Consider the following 20,235-nt stretch of genomic DNA (forward strand, 5'->3'; position numbering starts at 1 on the left):
TTTAATACATTCTATAAAATGTCAGCTAGAATCTGATTGGTTGCTATAGGCAACATCTCCACTTTTTCAAACCCACAGTTTAGTAAATATACCCCTCATACTTGTCTGTTGCTGCCATTTGTGAATATGTGACTCTCCTTAGCAACGTCTGTAGCAATGGAATCAAACCATGTAACTGTAATGGCTGCTTTCTTGCTTACAGATGATGCTAAGGAGTGTTACCTCATGTCTGCCAAACCATGTCTGAATCTTCAACTGACAATTTAGGGTAGGTTTGCTGAAGCCTCTCCCCTATGAACTTGTATGAATGGAATGCTCACAGAAGAGGGGCATTTACAACTGTTCTGTTTGAATCAGGCAAGCAGTGAGAGTAGAGATCAGTCCTTTACAGACATTGAAGGACTTGCCTAATCAGGATATACACATATGTCTCTTGTCCTTGAATTAACTGGTTAGTTAAATGACTTGCTAAATATGAGTAAACAATTGTTTTATCTTCTCCTCTTGTTCTATGTTGTTTTTCAGCAATTGTTGAAATTTCTTGTAATATTGCTTTCATTTTTATGTAATGTAAAAAAAAAACTAAATATAAACAGTTTCTGAACCTCTGGTCTAGGATAACATTTTGTTCTCCTTACAGTTTAAACTTGGATCACTCAGACTTAAGAATGCCCCAAACCCTGGCGAAATCATTAAAGAGTTAATTAACTATTGCCTGAACTGTACAACAGAATTACACAGCCGAAATGAACATCTGCTGAAGGAAAATGAAAGGCTCCGACGTGACTGGAATTACATTCATGACAAGTAAGGGTGTTGTACAAATAATATCTATGTAGAAACATATGTTGATTGTATATATATATATGACAAAAGCCATAGCAATAGTATGTCTACGGGCATTGTTAAGTCATGTGCTGTACAAGTATTTACATCTTATCTGTACCATTCCTTTAATCATCCACCTGCCTATGCTAAATAGTTAGTGTTTCTGTCACAGCCACAATGGCAGCCATTTTGTGGTCACCATTCATGAGTGCTTCATATCTGTTCCATGGGGACCAGTCATATTATTAAGAGGCAAAGTGTAAGCTGCACAAATCTGGATGAAACCTGATGGAAACTGCATTTATGTTGTTGCTTTTCCTTTGAAACGTTAATTTGGCTTCAATATTGGTTTAGTGATATACCTCCATGTTCCATGTCACTAGTTCCAAGTGAATTGGAAGGCTGCATTATTAAGAAGATTAGTTTAACCCACAGTGAGGATGCCGTCACTTTTTATTTGGTCAGTGACTGCACTTTGATGGAATCTAGTAAACGGTTTTTGTTGTCATATCACACCAATGATACTGGAGTTTTCTTGCATGATAGCATTTGTTGTGGTATTAAAACAATGACCATTTTATTTGCACTTTAATTGGAATGAGTTTTATACTGGTGAAATAAATTACTCAAGTACAAAAGACATGCAAGCTTAAATAATATCTATTTATTTTTCTTTTCAGGCTTGAAAAATTTGTAAATAGTAAGGAAGAACTGGAGCAAGACCTTTATACTCGATTTACATGTGTGCTCAATGAGAAAAAAGCAAAGATTAGGAGTCTGAATGAAAAGCTATCACAGGTTCAACAAAAGGTGCAGGAAAAAAGGTATTTCTGAAATGTTTTGGAATTCATTTATCATTTTTTTTTCCCTTCTTGTACGAAGCACTTCTAAATCCCGGGGACAGTAATATTTAATGGTACAACCAGAAGACCTAAAACCTCTTGTCAGTTGCTATAGTCTGGTCAATTATAGAAATTACAAGTAATCAGGGAAGTACACCCAAACATTAATAATATCTCCCAACTGATAAGATGATTGACAATTTACTACTCGTATAAAGCTTGTAGTGCTACAGCGATAGCCAAACTGAAACCCTGGTTTGTGGATAAAGCAATAAAAACACCTACAGTAAGGCTGTTTCTTTCCTATGCACCTGTTAGAAGTGCAATATCTAAAATAAACCACAAAAAAAAGACAAAAGCACCAAACATAGTAGTAAGCAAAAAGCAAATTGGTAACAAATTGTGATCCAAATGTGGCCGTGTTCTTCAATCTACAAGGTTTCCAGTATTGCAGCAGTTTTATATAAATGTTTTATTTGATTTTATTACCTAAACTTCCACCTCCATATCTATTATATGCTACTTTTATACTTCAAAACCAGTCTATTTACACCTTAGTTCTATATTAGTGCAATAAGGGCCATATTTAGTGCTTGTGCTATCGTAGGCCCTCACGATACAATGGTTCTTTCCACATAACTTACAGATCACTCGAAACGTACGTTTCACACTTTGTTCCATAACCTTTAGGTAAAGTCAAACAAAACTGAATATGGGCACTACATTGTATTTTGGTCATATATTCTTATATAGTGATTTTATGTCACAAGTTCAATTTAATGTATTTTATTTTTTAGTTTCCAACACAGCAACAGTTCTATTCCGTTTGACACTGTTCCTGTTGGTGACCTAGTGAATGATGACTACAGTGGCTCAACTGATGACGACAGTAAAATCTCAGAGGTCAAAAAGGAGACTGGTATGAAAAAAATCCTCAATAATTGTGAAACAATGTGTATTTTGCAAAAAGGAACCAGTAACATTTAGTCCCCTATACTTTTAGTGTTGTAAAAGTTCAACAGCTAGATGTTTTGTGAATATCCAAAGTTCAGTTCACTACTATAGATATATACTTTTCATTGCACAAGCTTAGTAGTCTGAATGCTATATAAACATATACATTAGTATAGTATTGAATAAAACTGTCATAAATGTGATATCAGCATAAAAGCTGAATACACATGAAATGCAACCAAAACAATAAATGATGTGAAGGAATTTAAAACACTTACCTGCAAAGTTATCTTGACAACTCCTGCTCCAACAAATGCAAAACTCCTTGAATTTGTGATGGAGTTAAACTACCGTTGTGATGTACAGTGGTAGAGTAGTCCTCTTCCTCAGACATGCATACAGACGTTGACATCACTGCAAAGTATTATAAAAAGAATGCAGAATATTTGAGCTAAAGTTTTACACATTTATTTTATGGCAGTAGCCATTAAGATAGACTTTTGTTTAGTTACCTGTCAGATTTCATAGTTAACAGTAATCTAATTTACAATCTGTTCTGTTTTTTTAAATTTATGTCTATGTACTTTGTATTTGCCTTTTATGTTTAAAAAACAAACAACAGCAAACAATTTTTACTCTCAGCTTCCATGCAAAGCTTTGCCTTGATCCAATAAAAAAATGCACAAAAACCTTACAGCGCCAGGTAGGTCAGTAACCACAGGCTGCTGGTTGCAGGGATCTGCACTTCCCACTAAGAAATCAATAAGAAAGATAAAAAAAGAGGGTAGCAATAGTGCTCTGGAACCAAAAACAAATAAATCATCCATGGCTGATTATTAATATTTTAATCAACACTTATATTATACTTGTATAACAATTTACAGCCAATATGAACTCATATATAAAAGTACAATACATATATTCACATCGTCAGGAGAGCACAAGAATAATAAACTAATCAGAGCTCTCAATGAACTACTGAATAAACTTAAAATACACTACATGTTTTCACATCGCATGACAAAACATCTCCAAAGAATGATGACTTTAGCATAATTTTGGAAGCAAAGATCTATGATGATCAACTTCTGTGGTATGTAGGGCCATAGGACCTTTCACCCACAGATTACATTCTAACCTCCACAAATTCATAATACATAACTGATATTTGTAGATGCCAATACGGCACACTAAGTATTTGCATAAATAACCACTCACATACAGGAAACAAGTGGTACTCTGTGGTTGTCAATGGATACCAATTAGTAACAGATAATACAATTTACATTTAACATACAGGTGAGTTGGTTTGGTACAGACACATTAAGAACTGATCCTGAGAATTGGTACAGAGAAGTACATATGGTAGGCAGATAAAGAAAAGTGGTACTGGCCATTCATACAGAATAGGTAACATGTCCTGTGAATTATATCAAAAATTTTCATTAAATAGAAGATACTGGTGGATATCTATGTGTACAGATTATGAATAGATGCTCTGAATTACATCTGGCACACGTAGCCAAAGAAATGTTACTATGCATTTAGACTGTATTAAAAAAAAAAAAAAAAAAAAACAGACAAAAATTACAGTCCTCAAATCCTGGAACAGTATCTGGAAATTCAGGACAGCTGGTAGCTTTTCATGCAATTTTTAACAACCTTTTTTTCCCTTATTGAATATATTTTATTTTCTCCATCCTGTTCCCCGATAGCAAAATATCTCCTCTCCACATTTCTCTACATTAACTGATTTTCCTGCTCTAGTGCCCCCTCCCACCTATGTGTAATCTGATGGCAGTTCTACGATATTGACAGTATTTTGCAACATTTCCTAGATATACATTTACTAGATTGGTTATGAACTGTATGATTTGTAAAGTTTTTCTGTAAAATTAGCAAATGTTTTAAATAACTTTTGGAATTTAAGCATATTACTGCAAGTACTGATACAGCCAACTGGAAGGGATGTGAAATCTCTCTTGTGCAATGTCAGTCCGGCAATACAGCAGGAAAAGGAGAATGATAAGTCATCTCTAAACTGTGAACTTTGATGAGAGATATAAATACAACTCTACACCTGCTTCCTTTACAAGCTATTACTACCAGCTATCCATGTTGGAAAGAATTTATATATGGTTCCTAGAAAATAAAACTAATGCATTAAATCTTTCCAAGACAGGCCAACAAGTAATTGTGCACCTCCACTGACCTGTGCTGACCAATGGAAAGTATTATTTCATTTTATTGTGTTTTGTTGCACTGTTACATTGTAGCATTTTGTTATTGTCAAAGCCCTGATTCTTTGTAAGATCAGATTGTATTTTTTTGAGTTACATAAACAGGCAAATAAAAGCTATTCTTTATAATCAATATTCTGATTAGAAAGTCACAGAATTTGTAAAACAGGACAAATTCTGGTAAAATCTAAATGTAGCATTTTGGAACTGGAATTTTGTTGCACCAGATGTATCTATTATTTATTATTGCCTCCACTTAACATTTTGAGCCTTACAAAGAATGGGCTAAAATACCATTGTGAGCTGGATATATGGTGCATGTTTCCCAAAATTAGCTTATTCCATATTTATTCAATATGTATAAAATAGACTAATAAATCTAATGTGAGTTCCCAGCAGAGTTGATATACTTCTCGAGTCCTGCGGATGCAGTTACAAACAAAGAAGGCTTGCAGCATAGTGAGGATATCAGGTATGTCTTTCCCGCCTTTGAGGGTATCCTTGTCCATAACTGACCGCTTCACTCTGGAGCCTCAGATGAAGTGGATAACTGTTCTTGTGATGGTCTTGCAGACCATACTAAAGGGTGGCCATGCTTGGGATGTGTATTGTAGAACGGGAAGTAGTTTGTTGCATAGCACCAGTACTTTCCCTTTGATGAAGAGGTCTCTAAGGCCCCACAAACCAATTTTCTGTCCAACTGTGTTAAGTTTTTCCTCCCAAAACTTCAGGGCCGCCTCCTCCCCACCGAACGTGTGGCTGGAGTGGAGATTCCTGAAAATGAAACCCCTTCTCCAGATTCTCCATCTTGGAACAATGTGATTCTTCCTTAAAGTTTTTATGTCCCTCTTAGTCTCCTCCAGATCATCCTTCGCATCTCAGCCGCAGGGACTACAGTTGTCTTTGCAGCCTCCAGAATTTCCTCTTCCTTTCACACCTCTGTTGTAATCCTTTAGCCTGAAAGTAACTGAAGATTTTGACCTTAACATATTCCCACCATTTAGACATACAATTCTAATAACATTTAGCATTTTCCATGTGACATAGGCATCCTCCAGCTCCTCTAACACATACTCCCTTTCCAGCAGAGCAGATTTCAACTTCCAGGAGTTTAGGTCAGGATGAAAACCATGGCCTAGGACCCCCAGTGTCATGACCCTCAGACCACAATGCCTGAGAAGAAGCATAAAACCATGGCCTAGGACCCCCAGTGTCATGACCCTCAGACCACAATGCCTGAGAAGAAGCATAAAACCATGGCCTAGGACCCCCAGTGTCATGACCCTCAGACCACAATGCCTGAGAAGAAGCATAAAACCATGGCCTAGGACCCCCAGTGCCATGACCCTCAGACCACAATGCCTGAGAAGAAGCATAAAACCATGGCTTACCTATCTGGCTTCACTGTCCTAGGAATTAACAAATATCAAAGATATTGATTTAGGATATCCTTCCCCAGAACAGTCCTCCCTCTAAATAGTTAGATTGTGAGACCTGTGGACCCATTAGTGTGTTGTTGTCTATTAAATTAAGAATTACACTTTAAGCTTCCTCATAACAATCAATTCAACAAATCTTCATGGCGTGTATGCAACAGAAAATAAAACAATGAGGACTTGTGGCAATAATGATTCATAGTTCATATTCAGTAGTATGAAGAGTTCAAAGTAAACACGCCTAATAGTGTTTTATGTATTCTTTTATTGTGGCTTGCAATAGCACATGATGAGCTGTTGAATCTATTCATATATAGCTAATCACACACCTTTGTTGATCAGTGGTATTGTGCAAAAAGGTTGCAGTGTTGTGGTTGAGTCTCTGTTAAGTGGTTAATGTAAACAAAGACAATATTTCACTTTCCTCAGAATGAGATGTCTGAGCTTTGTTCTGTGTCTGTTGATACTGCAGCAATGAGAGTCGCTTTTGTTCAGCACATTTCTGAACTAGCTTCTACCAGCTATATAGTGATAATAAATTCTACTTCTTTGTAACATAACCACAGCAAAACCAATCTTACGCTGAACAGTTATTGTACAGGAGGCAAATGTTTATCACTTGTGACCACTGATTGTCCATTTTCCTGAGCCTGGGCTGATTGATTGCCTTTAGTTTCAGCTAGAAAATAGGACTTTCTTGTAATGGGAAATGAATATAGCTTCATGTGTAAGGGGTGCTCCTTAAAACAACAGGAACCTTACTTTAGGCTGCAACGGCCTTGGCCTCACTCATGATAATATTTTTATGGAACTCTTAATCATCGTGGACAACATGCAATTGTGTTTGTTTTCTTTAATTAATGCATTTTAGTAGTAACTTCAGAGCCGTATCTTAGAATTCTAGCGCCTGGGGCGAGAAAGACAAATGCCGCCTCCCCTAGCCCTCAATTTTAACCAAATGAACCTAAAACATTCCTAAATTTCGTCTCCCTTCAGCGTTGCGCCCTGGGCGGTCGCCCCTATCGCACAGCCCTAGTTTCGGTCCTGAGTAACTTAATAGTTAAGAGATATTTTATTGCCTTTGCTTGCTTGGGTCCAGACTGCCACAATGGGTGATTCATTAAGGAAAGGAAAGCAAAGAACTGAGTAAATTTGAACCTTGGCAAAACCATTTTGCAATGCAAGGGGTGCAAATGAGTAGTAGTTGTTGTTGTTGTTGTTGTTGTTATTATTAGTTTATTATTTTGCACATAGGGAAAATACTGGCTCTTTGTTCATGTAGGGCACAAATACTTGATAGCTTTATTTTTACACTGACATTAAAAGTTGACCATGCCCTACCCCAATTATAAATCTGTCCTCACATTATAAATTTACCTCCCTCTCCAATACATGGTTTTGCCAAGGTTCAAAGTTGCTCATTTTTTTGCTTAACTTTCCATAATGAATCAGGCCCAATGTCTGATACGTCTTCCTGACTGGTATTAACACCAAGGACAAGAGGGAGTAGATCCCATCCCTATATGTATATCCAAATTGTGGGTTAAGGTGAGAGGGTGCTCTTCCAGGTAATATTCAACTATTATCCATTTCAAACCCAGTGTAGGAGACTCTGTAATACAGGACTCACAAGGAACTGATTATTTGCGATTTAACAGGGATACCAATCAATTTATGAATAGGATATAGGATATTTAGCAACCAAGCCCTACATAACAGAGTAAGTATAAATAATTCAGCATGATATATGCTTATGTGATGCTTAGATGCGGGGCTAATATAAGAGAGATGTTACTATAGACAGTAATTGATACCAGGGAGATAATCATATACCTTATGTTAATTACATGATGTGAGTGTAACAAATGTAAGAATCTCACACAGGTTTACAATAGGTGCTTTAAGGATATGAATCTGTGGATATTGTAACATTGTATAAAAATATCTGAAATTAATTAGTAAATATATAAGGTGTTTGGAAACTCAAATAATAACACATATACATAATGTTAATCAAATACTTTATTAATAAAGTCATATCGTTCCAAAATAGAATCTTTTACATCTGTACTCGGACCTGCTGGCCCCACCTAGGGGATGATACAATATATTTTAATTCACTTATTTCTATCTAAATTTCACTATCAATACATTTTAACTATATTTCACCATATAAATAAAATTATGTAAAAGGTTGCTATATTTTTCTATTCTTTTGTATTTTAAATAAGTAATAATAAAGATAAAGTTTTAATAACATGTATCTTTTTGATATGGGACTGGAGTGCCTTCTGTGGTACTAGCTCTTGTTCTCTGTTTTCTAATGGTATTAACACCGGACCGAGCCTGGGTATTTTTATTGAAGAGAAAATTACTTTTATATTATATCAGATCATAGGATAAGGTTTTCTATTTTTTAAATGTCTGTTCATCTATTGTATATGCATATATTTTAAAAACAAAATCTATAAATCCTAGGGTCCAATCAGGGTTGCAAGCACCATGGGGATGAAGTGTGCCAGATACTATTTAGAGGTACTGAAATGCATACCCCTCAGTGGTCCCAAACAAGCATGATGATTTTTGGCATTGTGTTCAAAAATAAGTTCACAACTTTATCCATGCTACATAAGGTTGACACAAGACACATGTCCATCAAGTTCAACCATTCATAAACTCTATTTGTGTTGATACAAATGAAGTGAAATAGCCATTGTGACAGTTGCAATTTAGTCTCGTAGCGCGAATATAAAACTCCTTCCCGACCTCAGAAATGGCAATTGGATACATTACCTGGATCAGTCACCATATAATGTCATCTACTAAATATAGCTACAAGCAGAACCCTCTGTAAAGGCATTGTGGATTTGGGGAATTGGCCACCCATACAGTAAATGATTGATGGTGTTTTTCTTTAAAACTTAACACTTCAATTCTCTTTATTAATGAGCTTGACAGGTCTTGAGTTCTCCTATGTACTTTTTACACGGAGGTGCCCAAAACTGTACCCCATATTTAAGATGTGATCTCCCTAGTGACTTATACAGGAGTAATACTTTGTGTCATCTAGCTTTCCCAAGTCCTGTTCCATCTCCATTTTTCGTATCTGAATATGTTCCATCTATAACTACCATTTGCCTTTTACCTTTCAACCAATTCTATACTTATGTGCGCACTTCCCCCTATACTGGATACTGTTATTTTATGTACCAGACTGGAGAGGTATATAACACTTTAACAAAATCAATTGCACTACCAAGATCCAGTTTGAAACTTAGCTCCTCATAAAAGATAACCAGATTTGTTAGACATGACCGATCCTTCATGAAACCATTGTGACATAGTGTGTTCATATCCCTCAGGGTTCCTATGACTGAAGGTCAGGTTCACTGATCAGTAATTTCCTTGTGTCATAAATTTAGAAACAGTAGTGTATCAATAACTGAGCATTGCCCATGCTCTCTCTATAGGTATTCCACCTGGTATCTTGTATGGAGTTTTCTAGCTTACTGCAGCATACTGTAGGGCTCCTATGCAGTAATGTATGGCTTAATGAACTGTGTCACTTCTATAGTAGTGTTCTCCCCAGAAAAAAATTGCCATCTGGGTGGTGTTAAGAAGCAGCCAGGTAGTTGTAATACTTTGCATTAATAATAATTAAAAATGTAGGAGGTTATTGCCCACACCTGCCAGGACTGGTTAGACTGGTGGTCAGTGGTCTAACACACAGTGCTGGCTGTAGTGCTCATGTGGTGCCTGTTATAATAGGAGAAACAAAGGTTTATTTTAATATAATAGGACTCTGTTGGGTTCCAAGAGCCGAGTGACACGTAAAAAGACCCGAGTGGAGCACCCGGGAAATAGGTGCTGGCGAAAAACTGTATAGTTTGTTTTGGAATATGTGTGAATTTTCAATCTGCACGTATGATGTCATATATTATTCATATGTCCAGCACTGATGGGAAACTATGTAAGTGTTGACTTGTGATGTTTTTCTGCTTGGCCTCTCTGAATCAACACATCACACAGCTGCACCTTCTGCTTTATCATACACTTGTCTTTTTATTTGGACAGAAAAGAGTGCTATGTTTTGCCCCTCAGGTTATGTTTTTAAGTTTATATTACGTGGATGTGAAGGAGGGAAATTCAGATATGTTGTAGTATCCTAATTAACAATAAAACCTATGTAATTGGTTAGAGCTATGGACTTTAATAATCTTTGAAATACTCAGCATTGCCTGGACTGTGCCTGAGAACAGTTAATATCACTAGAGGTGTAATTTGCTAAACTGTTGCACAAAATGTGTTTGCGTATTTCTACCTTTGGCTTTGAGAGGTCGCTGGTTTTGTCAGCGGAATTTTGCCTTAAGTGTTCTCAGTACTACCACACCACACATAATTGATTGTCATTGTCCCAACTGTATTCATAGGCTATAAATCCTGCAAAAAATGCAAATTTACAATTAAGATATAGCATCCCATAAAAAGCTGATGCAAAAGTGGGTCTTGAAGATTGTTGAAAATAAATGAATAATTTTCATGAACTATTGTCTTTCTCTGAAAACTATGAGAGGGAGTATAGCATGAAAATCTCTATAACCCTTCTCAATGGTTTAGTGAGGCTGCCTTATAACACTTCATGCTGATCAGGGCATCTTAGTCTGTACCTAGGATGCTAAACGAGTATTAAACAGGCTTGTTATAGGTGAATGTTCAGAAACAAGTACAGTCTCATGACCTAAACACTCATTGGATGAGGCATTGACTGAAAGGATTGCCATGTCCGTGGTGTTACGGAAAAGTGTATTCTCTCTTTGAATGCATTTTATTTTAATAACTGAAGTAAAACTTCATTGATAGCAGTTGCAATCCACCTAAAAACAATAAGCAATCACTTATTCCAATCAATCGATGAATTTGTCACAAATGTTGTGTATTTTGTCTGTGCATTTTATTATACACTTTTAGGACTTTTAATTACATTACTCCCTCTTAATACCACCTTCTAACAGCACTCTTGCTTACTGCTAGCTTGCATCACGCAAAAATGCATTAAAATGTATTCATTCGTCAGTATAACACTGTTATTGGTATGTGTTTTAAGTTGGATCTATAATGTAGGACCTCTGTATTTGTATTTGGCCTTTCTCCCTTAAAGCCTTTGCGGGAGAAAATCATGTTTGGTGGCAGCTTGAAACCGCCATACATCACCACAGATTCCATTTCAGTGGTGCCTCCTATTATGTTATGAATGGCAAGATAGCTCAAACAGCATGCAGTTTGTGTGGTCTCGGCTCTCACAATCCATTCTGCTGCGGGATGTGGTTTGAGTGGGACTGGGATGAAATTCAGCCAGCAAAATTTAATTGCTAAATACGTAACAATGCAAATATCGCAGAGTATTTTTTTTTAAAAAAAATGTGTATCTGATGATAATGCTTACTAAGCTACCAAAAAAAGCATGTAATCTAGCGCTACATCAAACATGATCCATTTCAAGGATGAAAACTTTTTATTAGCATTAATATTTTGAATGGGAAACTTTATTCAAATGTAAATTAAGAGACAGTTTATGCTCTGCAGTAACTTTTTGGATGGTAGTGCAAAACAATACAACTCGTTCAAGCAGAGCAATGTTCTCAGGATTATTCTCAGGAAAACCCTGTCTAGGGGATAGAGATATTAATTTAGTTGGATTAAAGCAACTTCGAGGTTGGTCTCTTCTATATTAAAATAAAAACTGCCTCACTGTTCTTGTAACTATACCAACTCTGTATATTCTTACATCATTTACCAACCTTGGCTGCATGATTTAAAACAAACAGCTCACGCTCTGTTCTCATAGACTCTCTAAGTAAGTCAAATAAAATGAAAGCCAGACATGTTAAAATCTATTTTTAATTTAATTTGCAAGGTTAATACCGACCTTGCATGGCGGCTTCATGAGCCGGTGCAGCAGTCATCATTTTGGAAGAGAAAGTTTGAATTTGTTTTATTGTGACTTTGCCATATTTAAATGTTTAAAGAATTATTACCTTGTTAATTAACATTTTGTAAATACCGTAAAGTTGGGGTATTATGCAAATGACCATTATGCAAGTGATAAATTCATTTCTCACTTGTATTACATAATCATTTTTGGGCTGCAAAAATAAATAAATTGGATTTTGTGCCTTTGTTAAGGGTATATTTTGAGGGCTTTGTAGGTAAGGTTGAGTAATGTGGATTGGATTCTGGTGGATATGGAAAGCCAGTGTAGGGATTTGCAAAGTGGAGCAGCAAATATGGAGAGGTGGGAGAAGAAGACTGGTCTTGCTGCTGCATTTAAAATGGATTGAAGCGGAGATGCATGGGTGAGGGGTTAGATAGGAGAAGGCTGCAGTAGTCAAGGTGGGAGATGATGAGATAGTGGATAAGAGTTATGTTATTATCTTGGTCTCTTATTATCTTGGGTAAGAGAAGGGCGTATTCTGGTAATATTTTGATGGTGAAGCCAGCACAACTGGGAGGGAGACTGGAGTCAAGTGTTGACACCAAGGGAGCAGCAGGGCTGAGGAGTCAGTACTCCAAATCCTCTACTTCTGTCTGACTCCTTCATGGATGGCAAAGGTATATTACATAGTAATAACACATTTACTGTAGAAAGATGGTAGCACAATGCATATTGATTACCACCATGTAAGTCATCAGGCTGCTTAGACTATTTGGGGGGGTATTCAATTGCCCCCCCCCCCCCCCCCCCCCCCACTAAGTACCGCAGCGTAAAAACTATTACCGTTATTACGGTAATATTAACCCGGCTTTCGCTGCGAGCAAAAAGCTGGCGTTAAAGCTACCGTAATAACGGTAATTACGAGCACTATTACCGTAATAATGCGCAGGCCGCGTTACTTTTAACAGTTACGCGGCCAATTGAATTCCCCCCATTGAACATAAAATATATTTATTTTATTAAAATTTCTGAACAAGAAAACTTTGCTAAATTCCTAAGGTAAATATGCAAGAAACTATGCTTTTAATAAATTAAATAAGGGTTTTAACAGAAACATAGGATATACCTTAAAACTAAAGAATATATAAAATTAAGGCAGGACATAATACACATGCTGTCCGCTTCTTACAAACGTTTTATAATTACATTACCAAATGCTTTCCTAAAAATATATTCATCACTACTCTACTTTTTATGTTAAATCTAGGAGAAATTGGATTAATTACAAAAACATAGGATGTTTCTTTAATCAACATATATACAAGATTATGAGTAATAGATCACAAAATATATTTACTAGAGCAAAAAACCTGAACAAAATAAATGCTGTTAGATGAAAATATACAATACACTGTTACGCACTTGCTATTTTTTTAGTAAATGAATATATATTATATTATATGTTTGTTTGTTTTTTAGCTAGAATCAGTACATTTCTACTGATTCCTACTCCACCCAAAATTGCCTCAAATTCCACGACTTCTACTCAAATCCCTGGGCAGCAGGTTTGGAAAACCGAGCAAATAGTGGTGTTATTGGAAGTGGGGGAGATTTGAGTAGTGGTGGTGACTGTGGGAGTAGCGATAAGCACAGTTTTGGACATGATGTATACGTTTTATATTAGAGGGCTTCTAAACTTAATATAAAATGACCGATAACATTTATGTACATGTGTAAATTGCCCCATGCATTTGTTAGAACCAGGGATGTTTGATTCATTTATGAAGTGCACTGAGGACGCATAGCAAAACACCTAGGTTTTACTCCAGCGTGCCTACATGGTCCTTCCAGCCCACTTCAAGCTGCAACCCTACTCTCTACTGTAGAAAGATGCCTTCGCAAACTAGAATTGCACTTCTACGCCAAAGCGCAAGATGCGTCTTGTTAAAAGTATAGGACGAGACTCAATCTGCAACTGTTCACAGCTGGATCAAAAGTCAAGTGCTTTTGTGGAGTAGAAATGGCCTTGCGCCATTCTGCACAAACAGGAAAAGTCCTTAAAAATGCACCCTCTTCACTCCGTTAACTCATTTCAATAATTTCAACACACAAAATGATATCATTTGCTCCACAAAAGTACGTGCACCTGTGTATCTGATCCATACTTAGCAAAGAGCATTCTCTCATTGCCCAACTACATTTCCCAACTTCTCCCATCACTTTGCCTAACTCCGCCCATCAACCAAAACTTCTGCTTCTTTGCAAACTCATAGCCTGTATCAGAAATCCAGATTCATTGCACAAATTGAAGTGCAATGCACAACTATATTATCATCATCATCACCATTTATTTATATAGCGCCACTGATTCCGCAGCGCTGGACAGAGAACCCTTTCATATCAGTCCCTGCCCCATTGGAGCTTAGTCTAAATTCCCTACTATAGACACACACTCACACACACACAGACAGACAGACAGACAGGGACTAGGGTCAATTTTGATAGCAGCCAATTAACATACTAGTATGTTTTTTGAGTGTGGGAGGAAACCGGAGCACCCTCAGGAAACCCACGCAAAAATGGGGAGAACATACAAACTCCACACAGATAAGACCATGGTCGGGAATTGAGCTCATGACCCCAGTGCTGTGAGGCACAAGTGCTAACCACATAGCCACCGTGCTGCCCAAAGGTCATTTTGTGCTTTGTAGATGACCACCATTGTATTTACATTTTCTTTTTAGAGGAGTGTGAGCTATTGTTCTCTATCAGTGTTTCTTTTCTAAATATGTCTGATCGCAGTGTCCGTTGGTGGGGGTACTGAAAAGGAGCTATCTCAACCTTATCTAAAATATTCCCATTCTGATAGGCTCCTATATGTATATACTAAATGATATGTGAATATATTTGGTATATAAGTCTAGTTGTAATATAGATTTAGTTGAAGAGGATGGTTCATAAGGTGTCAGTAAAGTGCCCCGGAGACAGAGGACACTTGAGGGTCATGAATTCTCACATATATATAGGAAGATATTTTAAGTGTTATTTTAAGAGTGCATTTCACGTATTTATGAACATTTACAATCTTTGGTGCAGTTGATGGTGCTCAGGGAGTGATTTTCACAAACATTCACTAGGATAATACCAATGAATTAATTATTAAGAAACACCCAGGAGTCTTCATTTTGCTAAAGCATGATTTATCACTGTCTGAGATTTAATATTGGCCTTAGAGTCTGCACTATATATAAATGTTCCATACCTTGACATAACTTGAGATGTGTAGCCAGGGCTGGTTCAAGGTTTCTCGGTTCCTTAGCTAAATCTTCCAACTACCAGCCCCCACCAAACGCCGCTTCCCAGACCCTCACACACATGGCTTTTGTGAAATAAAAAAGATAATCCTTGTTATTCTCCTGCAGCAGTCTAGATGCAGTGATGTTTGAGGCAGAACGCTGTCCAGAAACCACTGCTGCCCCGGGGGCAAACAGGATTTCTAGAGAGGAGGTATCCGAGTGTTAGATTTTGGAACAAGAAACTTGACGCAATAAGCAGACAGCAGGCAATTTTTTGGTGATGATCTGAGTCCTTGTCTATATTTTATAGAGTTGTTGAAAACAATGGGCATCTTCTTTCCTTTATTGGTCCAAATGGACTGCCCTAACATGTCCTAATCTAGCTGTAATCCATGAATTACTCAGCTGAAGGTGTCAATACGCAAACAGCCAATCAGAAGCAGTTACACAGGGCTGCAGGTGACATCATCATCACGTATTTACACCAAGTGTTCCTGTTCATCCTGCCTTACATGTATGCAGTCAGTGGTTTTTTCCATGACCACATGTCCCAACACCTGTGGTCTGTGATTGGCTTTGTTGCTATGAGCCTGCCTTTCTAAGTTTCTGACTTGTGACTGACTGGACTGGTAATAATACATTTCCAGTCCACGTCTATGACCTGGTAGGATCCATGCAGTGTTACATTACTTGGCTTCACATCAACGACATTGCTCTTTTAGATTGGTTTATGGAGTAAACCCGACTCCTCCCCATCTCCAGTCTTGGCTTCTGAAGGCCTTGTAACCTACAACACTGTGTCACATAAATTAATATATTTTAGGTTACAAATCAGTCAGGTTAGTTCTCTGCTTCATTTTAAGAAAAACACTATACAATCAAAACAATAAGAGCAACAAATACCAGATATGTCTGTCCCATCGTCACACTGTTCCCCCTTCATCACACAGTTGCCCCATCATCACACAGTTCCCCCATCATCACACTGTTCCCCCTTCATCACACTGTTCCCCCATCGTCACACTGTTCCCCCTTCGTCACACTGTTCCCCCTTCGTCACACTGTTCCCCCTTCATCACACAGTTCCCCCATCGTCACACAGTTCCCCCATCGTCACACTGTTCCCCCTTCATCACACAGTTCCCCATCATCACACAGTTCCCCCATCATCACACTGTTCCCCCTTCATCACACTGTTCCCCCATCGTCACACTGTTCCCCCTTCGTCACACTGTTCCCCCTTCGTCACACTGTTCCCCCTTCATCACACTGTTCCCCCATCGTCACACTGTTCCCCCTTCATCACACTGTTCCCCCATCATCACACTGATCCCCCTTCATCACACTGATCCCCCCTTCATCACACGGTTCCCCCTTCATCACGCGGTTCCCCCACCATCACGCGGTTCCCCCACCATCACGCGGTTCCCCCTTCATCACACTGTTCCCCCACCATCACGCGGTTCCCCCACCATCACGCGGTTCCCCATTCATCACGCGGTTCCCCCATCATCACACTGTTCTCCCTTCATCACACTGTTCCCGAATGCCACCAGCATTACATTACATGGAATAAGAATGTCTCTGTCTCATTCTGAGACATTCTTCATTTCAGTGGTGCCTCCCGATGCCCTAGGTAGCTGCCTAAAGCTACCTAATGGTAGTGCTGGGCGTGTGTAGAGGAGTATTCATAATTACTGTGTAGTTGGGTACAAGCTATTATTCACTGGTAATGTCACAAACAAAGTAATTGGATGGCCTTACCTGCTGGTATTAGCGCTGCTACGTAAGGAGGCGCGGAGTCTATCCACGCCCCAGGTTTTCACCAGGGAACCCCGCAAGGAGTTATGGGCTTAGCCGCTGAGACGTGTCGGTCGCGGTTCTCCCAGGTAGCCACCAGCGAGGTCACGTGAAACAGTCCGAGGTCAAATCCGTGCAGGCAACGAGGTACAGAAGGATGAGGCAGGAGGGTAGTCAGGAAGCCGAGAGTCAGAACCAGGATAAGGAACAGGAACCAGGGAGAATCCAAAGAATAGTCAAAACAGGCAAAGGTCAATCCGGGAGAGGCGGCAGGAGATATATATATGTATATAACAGGGAAGCCTAGAGACAGGTAAGGAGACTAGATACTCTGGCACCCTAGTGATGCCAGAGTCTAGTTTAAATAGAGGCGCCACCCCTGTCATTGGTGGAGTGGAGCTCGGCGGTCAGCTGATCTGACCGCCGACAGGAACTGCTGGCAGGCGTCTCCGTTGCCTAGCAACGAGACGCGATGTTCGGGCGCATGCGCCTGGGCTCCTGTGGCCGGAAGTGACGTCCCGTTGCCTAGCAGCGGGACGAGCGGGGATCGAGAGGACGTCCGTCCCGGCACCAGGTAAGAGTGCGGGACGGCGTCTGACAGTACCCCCCCCCCTCTCTCCATCGAAGAGGTGCAGGCCTCGAGGATAGTTTCTTGATGAACTTGGCCAGGAGACGAGGGGCATGAAGATCCTCCTTAAATACCCACGATCGTTCCTCGGGTCCGAAACCTTTCCAGTGAACCAGGTACTGGGGACGTCCATGGGTGCTACGAGTATCCAGAATGTGGCTGATCTCATACTCATCACCGGTGGTAGTAACAAGAGGTTGCGGAGGAGAGGTCTTGCGGGAGAATCTGTTGAGCACCAAAGGTTTTAGTAGAGAGACATGGAAGGAATTGTGGATTTTCAGAGAGGGGGGAAGGAGTAATTTGTAAGTTACAGGATTTATGACTTGTATAACTGGAAATGGCCCAATGAATCGTGGAGCAAATTTCATCGAGGGTACCCGAAGTCTAAGGTTCCGTGTAGAGAGCCAAACTTTGTCACCAATATGGATAATGGGGGCGACTCTACGGTGACGATCGGCCGTTAGCTTATATCGTTGAGTTGCTTTTAACAAATTTTCCTTAGTAGATGTCCAGATGTTGGCCAGATCTCGAACCAGAGAATGAGCTGCAGGAACCGAAGGTGTTGAGGAATGGGAGAAATCAGGGAGGATGGGATGGGCACCAAAGACAATAAAAAAGGGAGAGGAATTCGTGGAGTCATGTATATGATTGTTGTGTGTGAACTCTGCCCATGGGAGCAAATTATACCAGTCGTCTTGATTGCCGGAGGAGAAGCAGCGGATGAACATCTCGAGGTCCTGATTGACCCGTTCTGTCTGGCCATTCGTCTGTGGGTGATAACCCGAGGAGAACTTTAGGTTAATTCCAAGATCCTTACAGAATGCCCTCCAGAATCGAGATATGAATTGTACCCCACGGTCGGATATAATCTCTTGGGGACAGCCATGGAGCCGGAACACCTCTTTGATAAAGACTTGAGCCAGTTTAGGGGCAGAAGGCAGCCCTTTAAGGGGGACAAAATGGGCCATTTTCGAGAATCTATCGACAATCACCCAAATCGTATTGAATCCTTCACTGGGCGGGAGATCGGTAATAAAATCCATGGAAATACTAGTCCAGGGACGATCAGGCACTGGTAAAGGCAAGAGCAGCCCAGAGGGATGGACTCTAGGTATCTTGTTTTGGGCACAGGTAACACAAGACTTAATGAACTCTTTGAGATCCAATCGAAGAGTAGGCCACCAGTAGCTTCGGGAGAGGAGAGAACAAGATTTCTTGAATCCGGCATGGCCAGCAAACTTAGTAGCATGAGCCCAGCGGAGGGCTTTTAAACGAAGATGGGGTTCCAGATAGGAGCGGCCAACTGGAGGAGTCTTGGCCCTGGTTAGGGCGACAATACTGGAAGGTTCCAGGATGTGAGGAGGTTCGGCAGCAGGAGCGTCATCCGATTCATTGAAGGACCGGGAAAGAGCATCTGCCCTAGAATTTTGAGCACCAGAGCGAAAGGTAAGTTTAAAATCGAATCGGGCAAAAAACGAAGACCATCTAGCCTGACGAGGATTTAGACAGCGTGCTTCTCGGAGAAAGGTTAGATTTTTGTGGTCCGTAAAGACTGTCACCGGGTGTCTTGCCCCCTCAAGAAGGTGACGCCATTCCTCAAATGCAAGTTTAATGGCCAGTAATTCTTGATCGCCGATTCCATAGTTGCGTTCAGCAGAGGAGAATTTCTTAGAAAAGAACCCACAAGGCCGAAAAGTCCCAGAGAGGGATTTTTGAGAGAGAACAGCTCCTACTCCGACAGCAGATGCATCCACCTCTAGAAAAAACGGTCTCTCTTGATCCGGTTGGGATAGAACAGGAGCTGATAAAAAGGCCTCTTTCAGGGAGGTGAAAGCAGAAACGGCCTCCGGGGGCCAAACCTTTGGGTTAGCAGATCGTCTAGTGAGGGTCGTTATGGGTGCAATCAACGTAGAGAATTGATTAATGAATTGCCTATAATAGTTAGAAAATCCAATGAAGCGTTGAATAGCTTTCAAACTCAGAGGTTGAGGCCAATTGGTGATAGCGGAAACCTTCTCTGGATCCATCTTCAAACCAGAACCTGAGACGATATACCCCAAGAATGGTATCTGAGGAACCTCAAAGCTACATTTCTCCAGTTTACAGAAGAGTCTGTTTTGCCGTAAACGAAGTAGGACCTCTGAGACGTGAGACCGATGAGTAATGATATCAGAAGAAAAGATTAATATGTCATCCAAGTAAACTACTACTGAGTTATAGAGGAGGTCCCTGAAGATTTCGTTGACAAACGATTGGAAAACAGCGGGAGCATTGCATAA

At 39.6% G+C, this 20,235-nt stretch overlaps 1 protein-coding gene across 3 annotated transcripts in view; it reads left to right on the plus strand.

Annotated features, from left to right (window-relative positions):
• XRCC4 (X-ray repair cross complementing 4) overlaps positions 1-20,235 on the plus strand; it is a 253,481-nt gene that overhangs the window by 134,066 nt on the left and 99,180 nt on the right. For all 3 annotated transcript variants that reach the window (XM_075180439.1, XM_075180455.1, XM_075180448.1), the window contains exons 4-6: positions 641-807; positions 1,509-1,652; positions 2,468-2,589. In XM_075180439.1, coding sequence (XP_075036540.1) covers positions 641-807; positions 1,509-1,652; positions 2,468-2,589 — 433 coding nt within the window. The remainder of the gene's footprint in view (positions 1-640; positions 808-1,508; positions 1,653-2,467; positions 2,590-20,235) is intronic.

Source organism: Mixophyes fleayi, chromosome 1 (genome assembly GCF_038048845.1).
Source record: "Mixophyes fleayi isolate aMixFle1 chromosome 1, aMixFle1.hap1, whole genome shotgun sequence".
NCBI lineage: Eukaryota > Metazoa > Chordata > Amphibia > Anura > Limnodynastidae > Mixophyes > Mixophyes fleayi.